A 26,463-nucleotide genomic window follows, 5' to 3' on the forward strand; every position below is an offset into this window, starting at 1 on the left:
AATGGATATGATGTAGTCGCCGTCGGCGGTACCATATAAACAGAAAAATAAAAAAAAAATAAATAAAAAATATTGATTCTAGGGAAAAGAGTCGATTTTAAAAATTGTCACAAAAAAATCACAATACATACTGTACGTTATTTGACCCCTATGAATGGCTATATTCACAAATGATAAAGCATTTTGGATCGTTATGGATTTCCAGTTCTTGCGTTTGCCTTTTTATTGGACACATAACGGGCATATATTTCAAATTTAAGACAGATTTAAGACAGTAATTCTTACACGCCATTCTTTTATGTTCCTGTACCATTTACAGAATCAGGGTCTGCCACAGAATCGAGAAAATTGAAACCATTTGGAGTGGTTGAAGGAAAGGCTGGGGTTTTGAGGATACAAAGCAGTGGCAAGAAGCTAGCAGCTTCTGCAGCAGCAAACTTGAAACTTGAAGTACTGTATGTTTGTATTGATCCCATGAGAAACAATTTAGCCTTCTAAATAGCCTCCTTTCATTGGAATGATCAGAATCCATGGCCTACTATATGATGGCTCCTTGAAGCTTGTAGGGAGGAATGGTCTTGATCAAGGACACTGCAGTAGGGAAAACACTTAACTTTGGGTTAAAGAGCTTTTTCTTGAATTATCTTGCTGTTCTTCATGATTTCAAAGTAAACTGGCAACAGTTGAGACATCATCTTTTGAGGAGCTACGTGCTAAGTGTATTAAAGCATATTAGCATATTGCTAACAGCATTCAAATAATTTACTGAATAGTACTTGAGTGCTTAAGTCAAATTACCAGGCACTCCAACACTTGAAGAAGTAGAATGGCTTGTATGTAAGATATACAAATATCCAGTTGTTTTCTTTTCTCTTTTGTGATTAGTAACAAGCCGTGTTTAAATCATTACACAAACAATGTGGACAAACCTGACAGGGGAGGAGTCACTGGAGGCAGAGGATGTTGCCTGCGGACTTGATGGGGCTGAGAACATCGGCCAGGAGGGAGAACGTGGTGAGGTGGGGCTGGGAGAAATTGGGCTGATGGACACATACACAAAAAAATGTATAGCATTGGCAGTATTATACCGATTAAAATATATATTATTATGTGACTAGGGTGACACCAAAATTGAAGACATTTTTCTTACCTGGTCGGTATGCTGCCACGACACTTTGGGTTCAGCCTGGAAACACAAGATGAAATAAAAACCAAGATGAAGTAATCCATCCAAATGAAGGAGCCATAACGTTAAGTACTAAATGTTTCTGGACTGGAAAGCTATTTTAACTAACCTGATATTAATTTAGACATTATGTCTCAAGAGCGATTATGTTACTGAGGGGTTTTCCCTTCTCACTGTCGTCTCACAGAGATCTACTTGTATTAGCTTTCCAGCACACAAAGGAACAAATGAAAAGTCTGTTGAAAAGACCTCATAGCTGGCTTGGCAAAAAAAGGTAAAATAAAACCCAAATAATTTAGCTGCAAGGAGAAACTGACTCCTTAATAACTCTTGATGGGTGATGCGAGTTGCTTAATGTGCTCCTGCCCTGACCAAAATAATAACCTCAAATGAAGGCTAATAACCAGGATGAAGAAAAACTGTACATTCTGGTGAGCTTCCAGAGTCAAGACAAATGAAAGATTTAGCGTACTTCACCATGGATACAACTGGTCCCAACATGCATCTGGTACCTACTCACTACATTAACTAATTGCTGCCTTTTACAGTCGGTAGACAGTGAGGACACACATGTATCATCAAATTGACAGGACTAGCATGGTAAAAGACAAAATTAATATTTAGATTTGGTTCATCTATCTACTGTAATTTAACATATTTGTAGTAGTGGGACTCTTTCCAAGCTTAGGGAAGAGTGTGTATTCACAACAGTAATCTAATTTCTAATTAATTCATCCTTCTAACTAGCCAAGCTGTGTGCCTTCGTCAAGCCATTTGTTATTCCATCCATCTACTGTAATCTCATGCTGCATGATCACACACACACACACACACACACACACACACACACACTCTTTGAGAAATGACACACAGGCTGCTATCCATCACCGGCTGCCCTTAAGCATGAATGATAGAGTGAGAGAAAGTGAAAGACAGACAGACAGGCTTGTTGAAGATTGGAGTGAGGAAACAGCGAGAGCGAGGCGGAGTAATGAAGGGAAAAAGCAAAGAAAATCTATTCAAAGTCAATCATATTACATAAAGGCAAGACAATTTGCCTCCGTTGTAGGCTTTAAAACCACTTCTTAAGCCTTTTTCTCCTGGATTCGTTCACCAACAGGATCTAAGATGTGAAATCAACGGGGTTCCTACCTGACCAGTCTATTGAGTTTGAAATACACTCCGCACACTCTGAGTGCCCCAATAATCACAAACATGTTCTTGCCAGAATTGAGCTAAATGGTGCTATTGAAGTAAATAGTGCTGACGTTCAGTTGTATTCACGCCGGGGTTTATGCAAGTGAAAGTGTGGAACAAAAACCCTCTCCAAGAGCTGATGCCTCCAGAAGCCATAAGTGTAAGTAAAAAGTGCTATTGCTAATTATGAATTATGTTGCCTTGAACACTGCTAGAGCCACGTGGTTGGAGTTTCAAACCAATCTTTATTTTTAATTCAGTGGGCCGACAATATATGGGCTAAACCGAAATTGCGTGTTTTTATGAGGATAAAACCTGAATATGGCAGAATTATGTTGTATATAATTTGTCTAAAAGGCAAAGATCTCTATGTGCTCAGTTGAGATCTGGTGTTTTACCTTTGACTATTGAAACAGGACGATATGTTAATGTAGAAGAGGAAAAACGGATATGTCCCATGTGTTGTTTGAATGATAGAAAATAAGTTCCATTTTGTTTTCTACTGTCCTTTTCATTGTGAACAGCTGACTCTTTGTTTAATAAGATAAAATCAGATATTGATTTGGTAAATATGGATGATGCTCAAAGATTGAGATGGCCCTTCACATGTGAAACATATAAATTAGCCAGTTATCTTGAGAAAGCCTGAAAGACACCTTAGTTAACTGTTATTAACAGTTAGTCAAGGCTTATTACTGCATTAACTAATGGTAAAATAGACGCCTTAGTTAACTTTTAATAACAGTCAAGACTTATTACTGCATTAACTAATGATATAATAGACACTTTAGTTAACTTTTATTAACAGTTATTCAAGGCTTAATATTGCATTAACTAATGATATAATATACACCTTAGTTAACTGTTATTAACAGTTAGCCAAGGCTTATTACTGCATTAACTAATGGTAAAATAGACACTTTAGTTAACTGTAATTAACAATTAGTTAAGGCATCAACTAATGGTAAATAATGCATCAATTAATACCTTAGTTAACATGAACAAACATGAGCATTGCTAATAAATGTTTATTAGACACCTTATTTAACTGTAATTAACGGTTAATTAATGCTTATTAATGCATTACCTAATGCTTATTAATGTAACCTTATTGTAAAGTGTTACCAAGATCTTATATTGCACCATCTCGGTCCAATATGATTTATTGATTCATTGATTCGTAAAATCGGCACCTAGAGATTTCCACAGCAATATATAAATCAATAGTGTTTTCTCTTTCTCAGATACAACTTGCATATTGGCATGGTGTACAAAACATTTATGTGTCTGTATTTATTGCTGACAAATACACAAAAATAAAGTATCAAATGCTGTTGCACTGCAACAACAGCATGCAATTATTGTCCTCAACTTGGCCAGTGTTCTCCTGTTGATCACATTTCTTTTTACAATGACAAATGCCATATCCTTTTTAGGGGACAAATACAGTTCAGGTTTATAACCTTGGGAAGATCCCTTAAGTAGGCTTTATCAACTGCTTAAAGGCCATTTGCTAAATAAACATGTAAGACCTGCATGACCTGCAAATATCAAGTCTGGACTCCAAAAAAACACAAGAGTGCAAACAGCTCTCAGAAATATTTCAATAATCACAGAGGCATCAGTGAGCCCAACATCTCTATCTGAATTACAGTAATACAGAGGACAGGCAAGAGGTTAGACCAGTTAGGTTGGCTAATAAACTGTGCTGCTTGATGACATGAATACACTGGTGCCACCTTGCCATTATGAAACACTATCTTATCTTTTTACCATACAGCTGAACACTTCTACCTCAAAATAATTTGCCACAATAGCAGAGAGAACCAGGCATTTATTTGGACTTTATTCCTTTCCCCTGCTTCCCAGTTAATGCAATCTCACTTCCTCCATGTTGACCTGTTGTCTCGATCATGTCAGTATAATACCCATTTCCATAGCACTGTCATGTCATACTCACCACTCTGCTGCTCTGAGATTCTCTTCTCTAACAGAAATATCGCTCTCATTCACTGGAATAATGAAGCATACTCACTTGTTGATTAATTTCTCTGCTTATTGATTATCATTTTGGTGCTGATGTGTCATTTTCATCATCATCCAAAAAAGTCATCAAGTTGTAACACTCATGACTGTGCAGCTTGAGATGGTTGTGGTCATTACAAGACCTCATAACTGATAAATATTTACAACTCTGCAGACCGGAGGGGAAAACGCTAAAGAAGGCAGAGAACAGTACATTTCAGAGAGAGGAAGGTGTGTGGGGATAATTCAATTTTACAATTCTCTTTCTCTCTCTTTTATTCTCATACAGTGGTTCCCAAACTGGGGGAAAATATTTGTATCTACAAAATGGGGGGCCCAGCAGAAAAAGTTGGGGAACCACTGCTCTAATCTCTCTCTATTGAATGCTTGCTCTTTACTTCTCTTTTTTTTGGTCTTTCCTCTCAAATACCAAACAGACAGGAGGAATAAATAAACATTCACTGACCTTCCCCAAGGGACACAAGGAGACATTTTGCCATTTACACTTTTACCTTAGCACATCAGGTCGGAGGTCAAGTACACAAGGTCATGAGTCATAATCATAATCATAATCATAGTATTAATCATATTAATTATGCTAGTGTGTTACAGACTCAGGGGTCAGTAAACTTGTGCTCATTGGGTCCTATATTAGCGTACTAGCCTTATTTGCCAATTTGACTTTGTTTTTTAGTTTTTCTTTTTTTATTACGTTTTTTTGCTGCATTACTAGAAAGAGTCATGGGGATGTGATTTGCATGTGAGAGAACTTAAAAGTGGTATTTTAAAAGGCGTGAGTTGAGACGTGATTTCCCACTCAAAAACAAACTATAGTTAAAGGGGTGATTGAATGCAAAATCGATTTTACCTTGTCATAGTTGAATAATGACAGTTTAGTGGGTAACTAGGACATACATAGAACCTCAAAATCCCATTGACACCTCTTCCCTCTGCAAATCTCACAATTTGAAACTGCCTCTGAAAACGGGCAAATCTCACCGAGCCGCCTAGTTGACGTCAACTCGGCAGCTCCTCCTCATTTGGCTCTAGTCTCTATCTTTGTCACGCCCAAACATTTACATAGGCTACGCCACTGATCTGAGGTCAGCTTAGTCTTCTGAATAGGTCGCGTAGATCTCAGAAATTGTATACATTGTTAATCTGATATTTTACCACTAAATTCACTTCTGAGACTTTTTTAAGTGAGAAATCAACTATGTTATGTAGAGGTCAAATATGGGCCGTTTTACGAAAATTGATGTGTAATTTCAAATTTTGTCCGACTGTGTGTCGGAGTTCAGCGGCCGGTGCTGCCTGTGTTGCTGCCTCGCCGCCCAGCCTGCCTTCCTTCACAGACCCCGGCCTGCTGTGAAGAAGATGGAGCTCCATCACGGCTGGCAGCCCACGGCACTCCATACCCGCGCAAAGTCACCGTTATTTGGGTTAATGGACTACCAAACGCTGCTGCCCTGACAGAGCTCCAGGGCCAGCAGCTTCCCTCTTCCTGCTAAATGGCCGGTGTGTGTGAGTGAGAGCGCGGTCAGCGAGCTTGTTATGCCAGCAATCTCTTACCGCAGGTTCCAGTTAATCTTATAATGTGTGTAATTATAATGTGTTGAGTTATTTAAACAAACGATTGGGGAAATAAACGCCTCTTGTCCGCGAGTCTCATTGATAGAGCCTGTGGCTGGATGGAGCTCTATCAATGAGAGCTAGCTAGCCTCCTCTTAGAATTCCTCTGGAATTCACAAAACAATCATTAAATTGAAATTGGACACCATAGTTAGCTTTATAAGACCTTGGGGTAGATGTTATATAAGTGGCGTGACGAAATTCAAACTGTAAATATACTGGAATTACGCCGAAAATGATGCTAACTAGCCGCGATCTGTAGCTACACATAGGATTGAAGGGACAGTAGAAGCTAACGAAATCCCTAATGTTCACAAAAATTCATTAAATTGAAATCGGACACCATAGTTAGCTTTATAAGACCTTGGGGTAGATGTTCTATAAGTGGCGTGACGAAATTCAAACTGTAAATATAGCTAGCTACTCTAGTTATGCCGGCAGCTGGCATACTTGGGACTACGCGGAGCTACGCGGAGCAAGTATTCCAGTAGTCCAGTACCCAGGGAAACGGTGACTTTCACTGGGTATGGAGGTTGCCGCTTTCTCGTTAGACTGTGTGGAGCTCATAGCTAAAGTCCGACACGTCTTACCAAATATGCAATTAGCCATCAATTTTCGTAAAACAGCCCATATTTGAGCTTTATATAGTTGATTTATCGCTTAAAAAAGTCTCAGAAGTGAAATTAATAACGAAATAGCCCGACAAACAATGTATAACTTTGCAGTGTCTGAAATATGAGACCTGCTGTCTCGTCTCCAATGTGTTTCTATGGGGTTCGCTCAAACCAATCAGCGCGCAACTCATCTAAATATTCATGAGAATACCATATTTGGAAGAAAAGCTCTTGTTCCAAATAGAGCCATATTCACAGGGTAGTTAAGGGCCTAATAAAATAGCATTCGGGCAATTTTCAGCCCAACCAATGTTACATATGCTATTAGGAGACCTTAAGGAACAGTGTAAAATACCCATAATCACTCAATCACCCCTTTAAAGAACATGTCAAGTACTGACTACGTTTTTTAGGTGCCAAAACATAAAGAAAATAACCTCTGCCTCAGGGGAATATGGAGCTTTTGAAGGCCCAGTTGTTAACCTCTGTCCTTTGTACCTCTCTCTTGTCTGTGATGAGGGTGCTGACTGGTTTTTCTTGGAAATCCATGATGTCTGGCTCTGGGAGATTGAGAAAATATGGTCTGGGCTGGGATCAAGAACCCCAGACTGACTGATTTTATGCTGTACATGGGCTTTAATAAATCAGATCCTGGGAATTGTTTAGCTACTTGTTCAAATGAGAACTATTGGTCATTAAGTTTGCATATAAAACAGGTTTTATTGCAGGGGTTTAAAAATGATACTCCAGCAATTTAGTATTTGCACTTCCATTACAGTACATTGGGGGACTTGAAAGATACACAATTAAAAGAGAAAAGTCAAAATTGAAGCGGTAGAGACATGACGTTTAGTTCCCAGTATGAAAGAAGCTCCAAAAATACTGGAAACTAAACTACCCATATCCTTTAACATTAAAATTACTCTCCCTATCAGGTATTACTTCAGTTAATCATCAACTTCCAAAATCACTCTCACTTTACAAATTAAGTGTCACTGCTTGAGTTGATGTGAGTTTTCACTGAATAATTAATTTCATTATAACACAATACAACTTTCTAAGAAACATAATGAGAACTGATGTTTAGTTTCTAATCTATCTATAAATTGCAGGAACGTCTGTCTGCCAGTGTGTGTGTGTGTGTGTGTGTGTAGATGTTATGCGCATATCTCTAGAACCGTTAGTCCAATGGATTTTTTTGTTTGGATTAGAAATGCAGTAAATCAGTAAGTTAGTAGTAGGGTATACAGGGGAGTTGCATTTGAAGTGGTTTGGGGTCCTTCTGTAAGTAATTTTGGGGTAGGCTACAATTTGGTTTAGATTAATTCTACAAGCAGCAATACCACAGGCCAAGCAATCGGCCGTTCCAAACAGGCATATTTTCAACGGGCACTGCACTAGTGATCTAAATGATCTGAAAAGAGCTGACATTTGTGGCTTAGTTTGCCTCAACTTGAAGTTAAACTTCCATCCCAACTGATGTTTGGGCTCTATATCCTTATCAGAATATCTTTAGAAAACTCATACTGCACTGTGCACTAGGCCACTTATTATGACTATTAATGGATGGTATGTGATACTTTTCCTCTCATTTTCACAGCTGAAAAAAAGAGTTTTTTTACGATTTAGTTTTTTTGCCAAACTAAATCGTATCTGTTACGATGAGTGTTTGTGTGTGTGAGCATAATGAATAATAATCCCATAATCTGTGACTAGCAGGTCTACATCGCCTCCTGACTTTGAGTAAATTTAGATCAGATAGAGCTTCACAAAGGCCCAGATAGAGCTTCTTTTATCCCCACTAACCCATCTTCTTCAGGTTTGCTAGATTTGAAGGGTAAATAAGAGGGTTACATATGTGTATACATTTGCAGCAATTAAAACCACATACCATCTAAATCAATAAAATACAAACTGATCCTCTCCTCCATACTGCATTCATCGTTTAGTTACAGCTTTCAAGAACAACATGGCCATTGTGCACAAACAAAACATCTGTTGGAACGATTCTCTTCTAATTTTCTATTTTTGTGTCCTTGCAGAGGTAAAATCTATGACTTGTTTTATCATAATGCTGAAATGTTATGCATCTTTTCTCCACAAATGTACTAAGGTAGAGTAGCAGTTCTACATTTTTTGTTTGACATATCGTCCGTTATTTTGATGCAAATATACACCTTTCATGCTAATTTTGTCATCATTACCTAAAAGTATCAGCAAAGAATGAGTAGCGAAAAATATATTTATCTATATGCGAGCATGGCTTATTTCTACTGTGCATACTGACTTCACTGAAACACACTTTCTCCCCCCTTAATGTATGGTGTTTTTATTGTGATTGGTTGTTGAGATGCTGAAAATCCCTCAACAGCCCTACTGTTATCTGGGTCACTACATTACAGATCAGTTATCTGATGACAGGCAGCGTCGCATATTATATGCCCAAGCTAACATGTTGGTAAGAAAATTCCACGGATGAGCACGGATTATGTCAAAATTAGTTTGTTTAAAGTTTATTGCACTCCTTTGTATACTGCTCCCTTATGAACTAAGTTTAAAAAGGCAAGCATGCAGAAGCTCAAGGTTGCCTATAATGACTGTATGATGATACTGCTCAACAAACCCAGGTGCTCTAGTGCAAGTGACCTGTTTTGTAATGCAGGGGTCAGCACCTTCTAGGCATTATTGAGGAGTATTATCTACAAATTCATTTGTCGCCTGAACGTCTCCCAGAACAGCATTGTTATGCTGTTAGTAAATCCTAGGTTTAGTGCCATACGATACCAATCATCACTATGGAAACACTGGTATAAGTGTCTTCTATAGAAATGTAGTATTGTTTTTTCTTCTGTTTTTATTTCTTTGTATATGTTTCTCTTTCTCTTTTTAATGTATGTTGTATGTCATGGCTGTGTCTTCTGAATGGACTTTGAGTCTGGAATAAAAAGTTGATGATGATGTATCTTTAAATCTAAAATAAAATCCTCTGCTGTGTGTCTGTTCACACTTAGCATGCATGATTAGATGCCCTGTAATGACCAACAGGTTGTTCACTTCAGTCTTTAAATGCCTCTTTAATGTGGCTCATTTACTCTCCATGCTCTTGAATATCTCTTTCAGGCCCTTGGGCTTTCTTACCTCCTGATATCACCAACAAGTAGATGACATATCTCTTCAATCTTTCCATAACACCTGGCCTTGGTTCAAGAAATGCCAAAAATGTGTATATAGTACATGTCACTGCTAACTAATTAATATAACAAAAGGAAATACTTAACTGGATTACAATTTTACCTGGCTTTGAAAGTGTGTCATTTTTCTCCATCAAGTTTAGACTTCACATATATCCCAAACCTCATTTTGAAAGGACCATAACTTTTCAACTTATGTAACATTTTTGTATTATTTAGAGGTTGAAGCAGCTTGTAAAGGGGTTTATATGAACATTTCCAGCAGCTGCAATACAGCAAAAAAACTGCCATTAAATGCAGCTTTTTCATTTCAGCTGGTATCACTTCAGGGTTAATAACATAACTGCATGCGCATGCACATGGACAGGTGTGGTCTGTGGTCCTTCATTTTGAGATCTTGTCCGTAGCGTTCAGAAGCAAAATTTATCATAATATGGTTTTTCAGTGCTTCCAAACCCCACTATTTAAGGACTAAGGTCACTGTACTCCATAATATTGTTGACACAGTACTACTACTGCATAACTTGTTTATGTGTTTTTTGTAATTAGGACTGATCTACAGCACAATAAAGCCTAAAACAAGTTTTCCCAAGGGAACAATACCATATACAAGAGAATCAGGACTACTGTAATGCAATTGTTTACCGCATTTTTAATGTACTCAATGTACATTCTATCGTGTTCACATATTAAAAGCGAAAGTAAAGCAATATGCAAGTATAAAATTCATTCATTCATTCAATAAAAAAGGTATCAGGCTGGATTTTCACAGTTGCTAACACTGTAGAAAGAAAAAAGAACTCCACACACAACATATATCTACTTTCACTAAGTGAATGACTTGAATTGATTGCTACCAGTGTGGTGGATGTTCAAACATGTTGCTTTTATTGATCACGTCAGTCAGATTAGGACCTTATGTCCTCATCAGTGACAGAGCAAATTTCCAGAGGGGGATCCCATTACTGAACAGACACAGAGCAATACATAACAGTGTCACACACATCACATCTAGAGGTAAGTACATAAACAAAAGCTGGATGTAATTCAGTAACTATCTGCAAGTAAGAGGTTTAAAAGAATAAACATGAAGAAGAGTGAGAGAGTAAAGGAAAAGTAGTTGTTTTGGTAACAGGCTGTACTCAAAGGTCTGTCACTCTTAAGTCAGTAAATGAGATGATTGGTAGTGTGTATCTTCTCTTGATCTAACAAAGTGTATGTCAATGCCAAAGTGGCTTGTAGAAACAACATGATGGGATGGGACAGGCAATCCCACGATGGCAGCCTGTACTGTATGTGTGCGTGCTCAGCCTCATGTCGCTGTGAATTCCATGTGCAGGCGTGTGTTTACCCCTGTTAATTAATCTGCAAAGGTTTTCCAGACGCTTTTGGGATTTAAACCGACAACCTGCCAGTCACGAGACTGCTTCTCTAAGCTGTTAGCTGCCACATATGCACCTATGTGTGCTAACGTGTGTGTATGTGCTCATGTACTCCTATGAATTTCTGTGAGCATGGAAAAAAGTGCGTGTGTACGTTCTTGAACCAATGTGTTGTATTTGTGATTGTATTTAAAGTTCATGTTTGCATGTATGTCTCTGTATAAACAAATGGGTCCAACAAATAGGGCCTACAGTATCTCCAGATTCATAATCACTTACAGTGAGCTGGGCCGGATCTGCCGGGTGTCCTGCTCTCCATCGTTGCTGGTCAGGCTGTGTCTCGGGGTTCGACCTTGGCTACCGCCGCTGCTGCTACTGCTGCTGCTGTTACAGTTGGTAGAGGAGGAAACCGGCTGCTGCAGCTCAGCGACTGTGGTGTTGACAACACTGTTCTTCTTTTCACCTACAAGAATAGTGAAAGATTTACAGGGTCTTTGGATTCTTCAGGCAAAAAAGCCACTTTTCAATTCAATTCAATTGTATTTATAGAATCAAATCATAACAATGATTAATGTATTCTCAAGACACTTTACAGATAGACTAGGTCTAGACCACACTATAATTTACAAAGACCCAACAATTCTAATAATTCCCCCAAGAGCAAGCATTTAGTGCAAAGTTGGCAAGGAAAAACTTCCTTTTAGGCAGAAACCTCGGACAGACCCAGGCTCTTGGTGGGCTTTTATACTGACATGCCTTTTCCTGTTGTAAAACCATACATCTGTTGACCACTCTCTCTGATTATTAGCTAACTGATTCAAAGCAAGAGATTCAATATTCAAGATTTTTATTTGTTATTTGTGCATACACAAAAAGTCCAGGCAAATAGGAATTCTTGTGCAGGCTCTTTGAGTTAAAGCAACACTAAAGCACTTTTCCTCTTCGGTCCCCCTACAGGTTGGAAGCGGAATTGTCCATTACTGCTGTCGTATGTCTCACTCGAACTACAGATCAGCTACCCGATCTGGCAAACTTGCATAGTGCGGTTATAGCCGATAGAGGGCCGCAAAGCGAATGCAGAAGTGCCGTTCACCCTGTTACGAGTTGATGAACCACTGAAACGATTTTGGAAACATTATTTTAAGGTACAAAAGAATTTTTGGTGTTGCTTTAAGGGCAAAGAAAAGCACACGACTAAAATAAAATAAATAGTTTATACAAGATAAATAAATTAAAATAAAATAAGATAACTTAGATATTATACAAAAGAACGCAAAAACTCTGGAGGATTATTGCACATTTAATCACAGTGAATTGTTCAGTGTTTTGTTTTTGCCATCAGTCTGACTGTGGCAGGGAAAAAACTGTTGCAGAACCGTGTTTTATGTGTAGTGATACTGTCTGCTCTGCTGTGTCGGAGTCTGTATGTGCAGTGTTTTTTGTCTGAGCAGAGAGTGAACTGGGTGGAGTGAGTCTAATGATGCTCTCTCTTTTCCGGCATCGCTGTGTGTATATTGTGTCCATGGAAGGAAGCTTAGTCCCAATAATCCTCTCTGCAGTCTGCAATACTGACCACTGACAGCTTATTGTTAAAGATTTTTAAACAAAAAGTGGTGGTTATAGGTCTTTTTTCTCTCAAAGCACCTTACCATATAGCAAAACATAGCAGGTGTGAGCAAATGAAAAAACAAATTAGGGAAGGAAAACAATCAATACATTTGATTCTTTTTATCAGGTAAATTAGGTGGTTCAGCTCACCTTTCTGGGAATGTGTTGGTGTGTGGAAGAGTGTGAGCGGCCTCTCGCTGCAGGACGGGGCTTTGCTCTCGGTGCTTGTCCTCCTGGACAGGTTGAGCTGCATGTTGGTCGGAACGCCTACAGAAATCGGCACGTCCCTGAATATCTGCACAAACAAGACAGACAGTCTGTTATGTGTGTGAGTATAACCAAAGAAACAATATATACATTTTACTCCATTAAACATGTGTACAGCATGTTCTTGCTGTTGCCGTCAAGCAAGGTATGGGCTCATATGCAACTGCAGGAAAATGTGGCTTATATTAATGCATTTAAGACAGAAACAGTGATCACAATGTTGTGCCTAAATGTAAGAAAAAAAACGCATGTACACCCATGCAACAATATGCAAGACTGTGATTTGATACACAGCCTGTCTAGAGGCTGAGAGGGTAGAGATAGGGTGAGAAGTTCAGTCAACTCGGAGTAGAGCTGCTGCTGTTTTGCGTTGAAAGGAGCCAGCTAAGGTGGTTTGGGCATCTGGTAAGGATGTCCCCTGGGCACCTCCCTAGGGAGGTCTTCCAGGCACGTCCAGCTGGGAGGAGGCCTTAGATATAATTAGACATTATATCTCCACCCTGGCCTGGGAACACCTCTGGATCCCTCAGTCAGAGCTGGCTAATGTAGCTCCTGAAATTTATATATATATATATATATATATATATATATATATAAATTCCTGGATTCATACCACTAAATTTCAACCTTTGCAGCTTAGACTCTATTTAACATAGTGACAAAGCTGCTTGCTGCTGTGTATACAACTTCTTTTAAGTGGGAATAATGACATATGCAGTAACATTGGTGACATTTATTTCTAATCCCTGAAGCACAATTATGCAAGATGCAGAACATCCCATGCTGTGATAAAAATATACTGCACTGTTTCAAGTTGTTTTGCTCTTTGTCAATTATGTATCTCTATGTTTTTTTTCTAGTAATGCTGATCTGTGTGTTAGTCTGTTATTTCAGCCTAAGTCAAATGTAATCATTTTACCATCCATTCATCTGTCATTGCCTTTTTTTTCTCGACTTTTTAGCCAGCCCCACACCCTAAACTCCACTCAAGAAGAAAAATTGAGGAAAAAACAGATTGGAGTGCTGGAGAACCCATTTCAACACACTGGATTTGTTGTTTTGGTTGCAGAAAAACACAATAAAATGTCATAAGCAGGATCACATAAAACCTACAAAGGTTTGTGTGTGTGTCTGATCGTTTGTTTCCTTCACTGGCTGATCATGTGTGTTTGTAGCATGTGCTATTTCAGATATAAATAGTTAGGTGCATTCATTGTTTAAATGCATAAACTAATCCCCTTGACAAAGCCAAGGGATTAATTTAATCCTCAACCACATCACCAAACTCTGTTGCTTACGTTACTCATTTGTATACGTACACACGCCTATTCCCTCTTACCTTCTCATGGTGCTCTATAAGGATCTCTACTACAATGTTCTGGAACTTGATGTCCATGATGGCTGCCACTGTCTCCTCCTGTGGGCGGAGCAGAGTTGGACCGAAGACCACACCCAGATTGGCGATGGTCATCAGGTTCTGCTGGTGGTGATTAGCCACACTGTTAAGGGGGGGTAGACAGAGAGTTAGTGTGTCCCATTCATATCAACGAGTACATGCTAAATAACAGAACACCTCTCTGTATAAAGCAATACAGTTTCAACACAAACTGAACATTCTAACTATGGGTAGCATTAGGTAGGATTTACTGTTGTTGGTTCAGTTTAGTAGACAGAGAGCTAAGGTGTGTTTATTGTGCTCCAGCCATTCAACCCATAAGCCAGTGATGATGACATAGATGACAGCCGGTAGGTGTAATGCACTAAGCCCAGGTAAAAACGTGCATGTCTTCAGATTACCCGATTTCACGCTCGCCTACATGTTGTATACACATGGCTGATGTCCCATTTGTCGCACATTATATCATGCTGCTGCTGTTGAAGAAAAGCCCCACAAAGCCAGAGGGCTTAGATGGGCATTTTGAGTAAAAACACAATGCCAGTCAGCTGCATTAGAGGAATAATTGCACATAAGCCAACTGTGCCATGCCCTACTTTTTAGCTTATGGGCTGCAGCAGCTTGTGGTTATGTAATCTACAGACTCAGAGATTCACAAATGTTCTTGTCTATACAGTATATTGTTGCTTATGTACAGTATAAAAGACAGAGACAAAGGTGGGAGTGGAAGTCCTGGGAGAAAAAGAGGCAATTGTCAGGGGATGGCCTTCATACAAAAATATGAGATCTTTGCAGATCTTGTGACTAATTTGTTGAACTTAATCATCTGGAGTGCTCATCAGCAGTTGCGCTGCTGAAATGTCCTTGAGAAAAACATTGAGTTCTAATCAGGGGTGAGTAGCATATTATTATCTACCAGTAAGCACTGATTTGTTGACTTACAGGTCAAAGGTCATCTAGGTTAAAACTGGGCTCAATTAGTTGGAAACGTTTTTGTTGGTGTGTGTTACATATACAGTAAAATAGTTTAAACAGCACCAATGACTTTATTCCGGTGTGAAGTTAGGGCCTGCTTGATTGAAATATAGTCATTTAAATCCCATTAAAACAAAAGTTATAAGTAAAACAAAATGTATGGCCCAGTTTTACCCTAAATATGGGGACCTGTTAAAACCTTGTAAACCTGCAAATCACCCAATTCCTATTGGACTGCGGCCATAGTAGCTTCTACACTTCCTGGCTTCCACAGAAAGCACCTAACCATGAACCCTGCGTTCCTTTCAAAGGATAAGTTGGGAAATAGATTTAGCCTGAATGGGTTTCTATTTTTCAGAACACACTGTCTTAATACATGCAGTCAAGAGAGAGAGAGCGCTTGGGGTGGCAGTAGCTCAGTCAGTAGGGAGTTGGGTTGGGAACCGGAGGGTTACTGGTTCAAGTCCCCATACGGACCAAAGTATGGCTAGCTGGAGAGGTGCCAGTTCACCTCCTGGGCACTGCCAAGGTGTTCTTGAGCAAGGCACCGATCCCCCAACTGCTCTGGGCGCCTTTCCATGGGCAGCTCCATCACTCTGACATCTCTCCATTAATGCATGTATAGGTACTAAGCATGTGTGTGTAATTCAGGCCTGTGTGTAGTAACAACAGGGTGAAAACATTGTAATTTCCCCTTGCAGGATTAATAAAGTATACATCATTATTATTATTATTATTATACAGAGCCCTAATCCTCCCCGATGATGATCGACGACGACGACGACAACAACAACAACAACAATAAAGATGAGGAGTATAACAGCAATGTGGATGGAGAAAGAGGAGAGGGAATGAGAGAAGAGGAGAGGGAATGAGAGAAAAGGAGAGAAGAGAGTTCCCTATGCATTACATAGAACCTGCTAAATTTAAATACTGTGCTGTTATTTTAAGTGCACAATATTTGATACAGCATAATGAATGACTACAGCTGTCCATGTGCGTGACATCTCCACCTACGTTGCCAGGTGTTTTATAAGCAGCTCCAGCATCTGTCTGTTCTTCTCAGGCAGCCGGTGCACCAGGGCATGGATCTCTGTCACTCTGGCCTCTTGGTTGTCCAACTCTGGACAAAGACAGATATGAAGACAGAGAGAGAGACTGTTGAAGACAAAGACTTCAGAGTGTCACATTCGATTACTTTTTCATTGACACATACAGTACATGTAAGGAGCAGAAACACTAGGTAAACTAAAGTGTCTTTTTCCTGAAATGCAACCAGTCTGTTTATTACAAAGATGATACTATAACAACTGGTCATTAGACACAAAGACATTTGCAAAACTTTGGTGTAGACACATACAGAAAGTCAAACTTTGTAAGCATGTAAGCATTTTTATGAGGTAAGTATCACTCAGATTCAGTGGCTCAATTATGCAGAGGTCTTCATAGCTATAGCACATATATTAATGTCATCACTCAAGGTGTGAAGGACTAGGCTGGCAATATTCTTGATTTTTCCTATTGTCAATAAATATGAAATCACAAAAACCAACAATGAACTGATCTTACTAAAAAAGTATTGTCTGTAGGGATAGGTACCGAAACCTCTTAATAAACGGGCCCCAGACAGACACAGACACACACAGCTTTTACTGGCAATGGCGGAGAGAATTTGCTCACAAGTCTGGTTACACTTCAAAAGGGTCAATGATGACAATGCTCATTGTCACAAGGGCAACACGTGTTTTGCATGTTAGGGCAAATGGCTAGCGAAAGTGCATCACATACTGGCGGAGAAATGCACAGTTTTCGAATGCCTAGCTCGTAGTGTTCTCTCGTTGACCCATCCACCTCAGTTCAGTCAGGACCACTTTGTCAAAATAGGTTCATTCATCTTCAATTTGTATTTGGCGGTATGGCTCTGTTCTGGGGCCTCCCCGCTCTTCCACGTGCATATGTAGAAAGCATGAGGCAGGGAGAGCACACCTCCCTTCCCTTACATGTGCATGTATGGAAAGCCTTAAGCCGGGAGAGCAGCAATGCAGGATCCCCATAGGGTACGGAAAAGAGCAGCATTAATGACAGAGACACGACATTGATTAAGTCAGACAACATCAATTTAAAAGGAGGAGCTGGGGTGGAGGTGGGTTGCAAGAGCTAGCAGAGATGCAGCAAGGTACGCTGGGAAAAGCAGTTTAAATAGAGCGCGCAATTTGGAAATCCAATCAAAAGATGGATTCAGCTGAGCCATCAGCTGGTGTGCTGGCTTAGGAACTGTCAGCTATGAGCTGAGATAATAGCCAAGCTTGACTCCGTGACCTGCCAGAACTTACGCTATGCTTCATGTATGGTATGCATGCTAGCAGCCTAGAGCCCACACAGAGTTAACTAAATGGTACAATCAAGGGTTATAAGAAAGAAAAGCAATGTTAATTATGTTCTTTTCATTTAAAAAAGAACAAAAATAACCAATAAGAGTACCGTTAAAGTACTGGATCTTACATCTTCAGTAGCAGCCAATTTTGTTTTTTCCCTCTATACCAGAACGATAATGGGTGCAGCACTGTGGAGATAGGTCTGGCTACACAAGGCTAGGGACAGACTTGTTTTAGTCTTTTCATTGGATATGTTGACAATAAGAAAAATATATCACCAGACTTATGCTTAAGGTTTGAATCAGGGTTTATGTGATTACAATTATAAAGTAATTTATAACACTCGTAACATAGACTGAAAGATCATTTATTTTTTACAAGAGAGGGAGACAGCAGAGAGTGATGAAGTCAGAGACAAATGAAAAGGTAGTTTTAGTCACTGAGTGTTTAACTCAGTTGCAAAGTGGGAATCTGTGTCCTGGTGATTAACAGGTAGACATGCAGGGCAGACACACATGCAAGCAGGCAGAGGAACCTGTTCTTGATGGATGACAATAATAAATCATGGCTGCGGAGCCAGTCGATTGAGAGATGACAGCAGACGCACACTAGATCAGCCCTCGCGCCCTGGCTGTCAGCGCCAAGCAATACATTCGCTTAGACATACCCACACCAATACTCAAATATACAGTGAATATAGACCAAATATTTTCAAATACACACATAAATGCAGATGATATAATTTCGCAGATGCACGCAGACAAACTTTTAACAAAAACATGTAACCAGTCAGTCAAACACACAAATAAACACTAAATACTTATAACATCCACATGCATGTACATGTCCATGGCACCCATATATGCCTCCAAACAGATGCAAACACATTAAAACAGCAACACTCATCATTCCCTATTATGCATTCTCTGGTGTCCACCACACATTATGCTAAAGCACACATTCTTTTCTTCCTTCAAACCTAATATGGTACATGCATGCACAGCAATGTATGTATCCATTTTTCAGAAAACCAAGTTTACCACTTTTGAAGATTTCTTCATTCTATCCAGAAGGGAATTTAAAGAGAAATTCAACTGGTTTTCATCCCTGACATAATGTTCCAATCACACCAGGTTCTGGAATTAACTCCCACTAAAGCCTACCAAATACCAGGAGAGAGATAAACAGGTAAATGAAATATGATTAACCCATGATGTCATTTTTAATTTACATTCATTTTATCTTTTGTATCAAGGTGTCCTATTACCAAGGAAGCTGAGATTTGTTTTTAAAATGATAGTCACAATTTGATGTGATGGACAAAGATCAGTATGTAGATGCTACATGTCGGTCAAACACAAACAGATAATTTGTCATTAATTATATTAAACACATTCATTCATAAATTCTGTGATTCATTCAACATTTTGGGAAATATGCTTATCTGCTTTATTGCAGAGAATTAGATGTCATGATCAATATCAATCTCATGTGTGTCTATTGAATATAGAGATAAAGCCAGGAGGCAAAGTTAAAGATAACAAAGATAAGCAGCAGAAAATGAATGGGTGGATGGATGGATGGAAAACAAAAACCCATGTTTTGATAACAGAGGGTAAAATAGGAAAACTCCTGATCCATCTCGTTACTTGTTTAACAAGGAGACTGACATGGTACTGTTTTTTTGTCAGCTTGGCTGCTTGTAAAGAGGGATAGGATATTTTGAAGCCTGTGAAATATGTGTTATGCAGGTAAGACTCTCAATGTCAAACTTTACATTGGCTTCATATCAAACTCACGGTGATCATCTTTCACCCCTGTATCATCGCTCATCCTTTCATCTATTTCATTTAAGGACTTTATGAAGCTAAACTTACAGTATATAAAAGTGAATAATGTTTGGTCCAGCTTTTTAGTATCTTTACAAAAAAATCTTCACCTCACAGCAGTGAAAAATAAAGCCAAATGAAAAGCAAGTGGAAGGAATTCAGGCAATTCATACTAGTGAAAATGTCAGATAGGAGACGGAGTATGAAAATGGAGGAAATAAATGTGAAATATAAGGAGAAAAATTATGAATTAATGAGTAAGAGATACTTCAAGCATAACCTAACGATTGGTGACAGAATAATTACTGTGTGTGCTTTCTTGCTGGTACATGCCTTATGCAGCTATCTGAAATCCAGGTGGCATTCCTCTCCATACACCTCGCCTTTCTCTCAAAGTCTCTATTTCATGGTCTAAATCAGTTATTGCTGCAAAAACTCAATTTTGTAACCTAGGAGCCACATGAGAAAAATCAAATACACTGATATGATTGCAGTGACTGTTGGAGAGTTTAGGCAATCTGTCTTCAAGACAGCTGAGTATTTTTTTTTAAACAAAATTATTTACCCTGACTGATTTACACCATACCAATCAGGTGCTGGTAAAGAAGAATAAAAAGAGGAAAGTTTTGCAGCTGTTGTTTGACCCAACAAACCTGAAAACTCTAAGCTCGCCGTTTAAACCAGATATTTAAAACCAGATATCTAAAACGAGATTAGCACAGGATGGGAGAGAGTAAGCCGAGACGAAACCAGAGGAGGAGGAGGGGGAAGATAAGGTTCGCGAACAGGGTGGTGGGAGGAGCTGGAGAGGATGCGTGAAAGAGAGGAGGAGAAAGGGAAGAGCTGAAAGAGGGAGTTCAACCAAGGACGCTGTCCTCAAAACACCCTGCTGCTTCTGCAAAATTCCACCTTGGAAAAAATACAAAAGCATACTCACACAAGCAGACACGCATTCTGCACATATGCATTCACCCTCAAATTTATGACGTGCAAATGCAAACACCCACATAAACAGAAACCAATGAATGGCAGAGGAAAAGGAGAGGGAAGAAGTTAAACATAAGGAAAGACTATAAATCTGTAAACTTATTTAAATAGTTGGCAAGCATGTGACATAGTTTATGATTATTACAAAACCATGAATGCATTATAGCATTAGTGGTCCAAGTTAGTATCAAACCAGCTACCTTGGCATTCTTAACTGCCACGCTTTCTCCCAATACACACTTTAACCCAGTTTTCTTATTTTCTCTCCAGTTGGCCTCAATATGGAACCATTTCCTGGTAGTGTTGCCAGAGACATACAGTAATTTCCTGGAGTTCCTTCCCCTGTCAGCTCGGCTTTCTAGAAGCTTAGCTACCGACAAACAAAGCAAACAAAGTCACTGACACATCCTGTAACAAAGCAGACCAGACTGGACCGGACTAGATTTAACTGCACCTGGGCTCATTAGAATAAGACCAATTTTCAAAAATTCTGTAAAAGGCAGATACAATAGCTACACGAAAATGGACCAGACTATACGAAGCCAGGCTAATCAGGCCTAAATAAACTACATCAAACAAGGCCAAACAAAACTTGGAATAGAAACTATTACATTCTGCTGTGAAGAGTCATCATGCAAAGTCTCTTTTTTGTGGTCTAAATCAATAAGTGCTTGTAAAGGTTTTTTGTAGCCTATGAGCCACATGACAAGAATAAAATACACTGAAATGATTGCAGTGACTGTTGGGAGAGTGTAGGCAATTTGTCTTTAAGACAGCTGAGTGTTTCTTGAAAATGAAGTTATGTATCCTGACTCAATACACCACACCCATCAGGTGCTGGTGAAAAAAGAGATTTTGCAGCGGCTGTTTAACCCAACAAAGCTCAAGACACTTTCATTAGGTTGTCACTTTTAAATCAGTTGAAGAGGCTTTTCCCCTTCATTAGGGAATATGAATCACTTATACATATTGTGTACAAACTAAAAACACTTCACAGAAGGTCAGTAACATACTGTGTACCCAAGACAACAAAAAGCTACCAGAGCAGACAGGACAGACAGAGGGGACATGGTGGCACAGTGGGTGCCCTGTTATCCCAGTAGGTGAACCATCTATTTGTAACTGGTTTAACAGGAAATCATGGCCTCAGTCACAAGACGATTCATATGATATGTTTGTCATTCTCCGAATTAAACCAAGGAGGAATGTTTAAGAAATTGCTTTAAACAGACATTTATTTTGAGAGGAACGAATAGACAACAAATCACTGTCTGAAGTATTACAAAAATGAAAAAAAAAACTCTAACCCATCTTTAATCCATTAAAAACTTCACATACTGTATCAACATGATATGACTCAACAGACCAAAGGACTTAAGGATTCTCCTGCTTAGCAGTTTGCTGCAAGCACTCCATGTAAACCGTATGGTCCGTTATTCACTACAGTATATGTTTTTTTAATCAGAGGTGGTCTTAGAATAGCTGTTTGCAGTGTTTTCATATGGATAACATCAGTGGGAATCAAACAACCTCAAACTGCAAGAGAGTCTGTTTTATATTCTTCTGATTGAACTCACATTTGATAGGCAAATAAGACACATAAAAAGGGAAAAAAAACTCACTGGCTGCTTTGATGAAGCTCCTCTGGTACTGGTATGTCATGAGAGGTCCGGGCAGCACTCTGGAAACACAGAAGACGGAGACGTCAGGTGGAGAATGTCAGCTTGGAAAATGGAGCTTTGCGAAAATCAATGAATCTGGACAGTTCTGGATGAGAACTCATCTAACTATGTTCTCCTTCTCGTCTTTTATCTCCAACATGCCAGCTTTCACAGCTGGATATCAGTTCATCACTTCTGCCTGAGGAGTGTAATGACTCTTGGTTCTCAATGAGGCCTGACCTGAGGTCCTAATGCTGTTAATGTGTGTACGTGTGGTGTGTGTGTGTATAAGTGCGTGGATAGCCACTCTCTTTGAAGCTGTCCATTTATGTGCTAATGAATTACGTGTGTGTGTGTGTGTGTGTGTGTGTGTGTATGTATAAATGTTTGTTTAGCTCTGTGTTTGTGTTGTGCACAGTGTAGATCTATTCAGATGCACAGCTTGAACACCACTACTCCTCTCTTTCCCTTCATATGTTTCTCCTTCTACTTAGCCGCCTATTCCTGGCCTCCCACAATCCTGATCCTTCCCTCATTACCAATTGTTGAGAAAAAAAAGGAAGTAATTTAACCATAGACTGTTATACAGTCAGTGACCAGCAGATACGGCTAGAGTTGTACTGGGCACGTATGATTGTGTTCAACTGTGTAAATACTGTGTAATAAGTGGAAGAAAAAAGAAAAAAAAGTAGGCTTAACAAGCAAATACTGGCTTAGAAAACTGGAAAATTAACAATGTATTGAGGTGGATCCAGGCCTAAGATGTTTTATACAAGAGACAGAAATCAGCGATTTGCATTGGAGCTAAGTGCCTCCGTTCCACCATACAATGGAAGAATAACTGTACATGTGTACACTTTTTACATGTGTAAACATGTAAAAAGTCCTACTAGCAATCCTGTTACCATTAGAAAGTAGGGATGTCCAGATCCGATCACGTGATTGGAAATCGGGCCCGATCACGTGGTTTCAGACTCGACCAGAATCGGACGTTACCTCCCGATCAGGACTCGGATATATATGTATATATATTCTAATTATTTTTTAACACATCTATAGTTATGCGGTGGCACAGAATTAGACCCTTTTGACTCCACACAGAAACAGCAACGCGTGCGGCATGACATCACTTTGTTGCAGAGACGCTATTGGTTAAATGCCGGCAAAGTAGAAGACGGAAGCAGCTTGAAGTGGAAAGCGCGAGTATGTCTGCGGTCTGGAGGTATTATAAAATTGAATTATTATAGAAGTATCGGATCGGGACTCGGTATTGGTAGATACTCAAAATCAAATGACTCGGACTCTGACTCGAGGGCAAAAAAACCTGATCGGGACATCCCTATTAGAAAGAGTTTTCATATTCGGGCTGTGAAAAAGGTTGTTGTAAAAATGTGATATTTGTTTTGCTTGATCTACTAAAGTCTACGATGGCTTAGGGACTTTTTTGCTGACTTTATTGGGGCTTTACGTTGACCAAACTCTAAATGAGAAAGCTATATGAGACATGCAATAATACAGTCAAAGATATTTGACTTCTTGCCGATAATATAAAAGCATGTCAATAAACTTGCTTTAAAGGCATATTATGTTATGAGTATCCCTAACTGTTTGTTAACACACAGAAAGTTGGCGCAGCAGTGTTCGAGCGAGCTAGAGAATGAATAAAGATAGGGAGCAGTGAAAAAAGCAGTGAATCAGAGGAATAAAAAGCTATTTTTTACAGTGGTTATGTTCTAAAGCACAAACACACAGAGACACACACACACACACACACACACACCTCTGTGGGAAGGTGCCACATTGCTGCAGAGTGAATGCAGAGCTTCATCCTGTCTGTTTCTATGTGTGTCTGTGTCAGTTAAACGTGTGTGTCGATGCCGGCAAAGCGGCAGCTGGAAATGAGAAGGGGCTGCACAACCTACTGGCTGTTATTGGCTGGGGGTTACACACCCACATGGGGCCCAAAGGCTCTTTCTTTGTTGACAGCCCAAAACGTCCTAACTGACCAAAATAAAAAGAAAAGACAAAATGCAGGCAGAGGACAGGGTCACTGATGATGCACAGTGGCGTCAGAGTGGGGGTGGAAAGGGGACTGAGTACCCAGGGCCCTCTTGTAAGGAGAACCCAAAAAGATGCTAGAATGAATAGTTGTGGATGTGGGGAGGGGCCCATAGAGAATGCCTTTTTACAGGACCCAGAAGTTAGCTACACCCCTGAAAATACAGATACTACCACACACTTCTAGTCGGGTCATAAGTAATACTTTTACTTATGGTTTACTTTTGTATTATCTACATCTATAGATTGTTTTATGTTTTATATTGTATATTGTATATGCATTTCTTTAAGCTTTTACACAAACCTGAGATAGTGCTTAATAGCACTCGTGATAGTCTTGATCTCCCACTCTGAGTTTTCCAGCTCCACATCAGCACATGTCTTAGGATCTGATGGACAAAAATGAAGATAGAAACAAAAAAATATATATTACAGAAGAGAACATATATTTTATTTTCAGTTTGATTAAATTTGTGTGAGTGTGTGTTTACCCATAGCGAGGCCTAGTAGTTTTTGTACTCTGGAGTTGACGCCAACGATTCTGTACAAGCCCTGATCATCGATACCTGGAGAAGAGAGGTTACCCCGTTCTTAATCTCAGTGCTTCCTTACATAAGCATTGTACACTTGCTGCATTTGAAATTACTGAAGATAAAAGGTAAAGTACATTAGCAAGAGAAATGTACCAAGCAAATGGTAATTTATCCACTTACAATCAATCCTAAACTAGATGGTGTTGGTAAAAAAAAAACAGGCAGACTTCTGGTTTAACATCAGGAAGAAGGCATTAATACACACTTACACAACTCAAAGTTAATTAATATGACATCACAGAAAATCAAACTGCTGAATCTAAAAAGGTGTAGGAAGACTATTACTCAGTATACATTTCATGAGAAACAAGAGCAGGACAGTGAGCAAGGATTACTGAAATGACAAACCATTTCAGTATAATAAAAGTAGATTTAACATCTAAGTACATGTACATTTGCCTTGACATTTGATTTATCAACATCCATTTTCTTTGTTCCATGTTTATGTTCATACATGTGCTGAGGTTATTGTAAATAATTCTATTTCTACCATGCACACACCTTACCAAGAAGTCTCTGGAGATAGAACTTAATGTTGATTTTCCACGGGTGATACTTTGTTTTACTGTCATTGACTTTGTTGTCCAATACTGTTTTATACAGTTTCACATTAGCTTCCAGTAAAAGCTTTACTGATTTTAGCTCACTGCATAGCTGGTCACCTATATACATAGTATGTATACATAGTGCATAAATGTATGGTAATGTTTTTTTTTGGTATATTGTATGTACTGTGGTGTTATCAATATCCTAATATTCACCTAATGAGCTCATTAAAGTCATGATTAATTTGCTAATATATCCATGTCAATATACTGTATTTCTCTCCACATAACTCATGGTTGGTATTCATTTGAACTACATACTCATATACTTTCAAAGTATGAAGGATAAAAATGTGTTATATTTTATATGTTATATGTTTGGTTATACATCAAACACACTATTACAAGGTGCTCCAACACACATACATAGATACATTTTTATAAGAGGGAATTCTTGTGTAAAAACATCCTCCACTCAAAGATCCTGTCTACATTACAAAGGGTTTCACAATTTCTGATTTGTAGTATTAATTTAGGACTAAAATTAGTGACTTCTTGAATGATCTTTTGGTCTACAAAATGTCAGAATATAGTGAATAATAAATAGCTGATTAAGTATTCGAAAGCCCAAGTTGACCTCTTCAAATAACTTATGTTGTCTGACCAACAATCCAAAACAAAAAGCTTATCAATCCACTAGACTGTGTACCACTGTGGTGGGACATAAAAAGTACAGATCTGAGTGCATCATACTAAAGAAGCAGGAAATCCACAGACAAGAATCTGAGTTAACATTGTACCTCGAGTCTCCACTGCATAAATGAATTTTTTCATCACGTTGAACCCAATCACATCCAGCTGGGCCACTGATGGAGAGGGAGACAAACAGGATGATTACAGAGTCAGAAGAAGTGCATTTGATTTTTGAGATATGACTATATT

At 39.0% G+C, this 26,463-nt stretch overlaps 1 protein-coding gene across 2 annotated transcripts in view; it reads right to left on the reverse strand.

Annotated features, from left to right (window-relative positions):
* Window positions 1-26,463, reverse strand: part of LOC116036993 (rho GTPase-activating protein 26) — a 101,009-nt gene that overhangs the window by 8,621 nt on the left and 65,925 nt on the right. For both annotated transcript variants that reach the window (XM_036008865.1, XM_031280702.2), the window contains 10 exons: window positions 26,322-26,387; window positions 24,875-24,949; window positions 24,688-24,772; window positions 22,287-22,345; window positions 16,491-16,596; window positions 14,442-14,601; window positions 12,986-13,130; window positions 11,507-11,690; window positions 1,151-1,186; window positions 930-1,040 (listed from right to left, as the gene is read on the reverse strand). In XM_036008865.1, the coding sequence (XP_035864758.1) occupies window positions 930-1,040; window positions 1,151-1,186; window positions 11,507-11,690; window positions 12,986-13,130; window positions 14,442-14,601; window positions 16,491-16,596; window positions 22,287-22,345; window positions 24,688-24,772; window positions 24,875-24,949; window positions 26,322-26,387 (1,027 nt within the window). The remainder of the gene's footprint in view (window positions 1-929; window positions 1,041-1,150; window positions 1,187-11,506; window positions 11,691-12,985; window positions 13,131-14,441; window positions 14,602-16,490; window positions 16,597-22,286; window positions 22,346-24,687; window positions 24,773-24,874; window positions 24,950-26,321; window positions 26,388-26,463) is intronic.

Source organism: Sander lucioperca, chromosome 13 (genome assembly GCF_008315115.2).
Source record: "Sander lucioperca isolate FBNREF2018 chromosome 13, SLUC_FBN_1.2, whole genome shotgun sequence".
Classification (NCBI taxonomy): Eukaryota; Metazoa; Chordata; class Actinopteri; order Perciformes; family Percidae; genus Sander; species Sander lucioperca.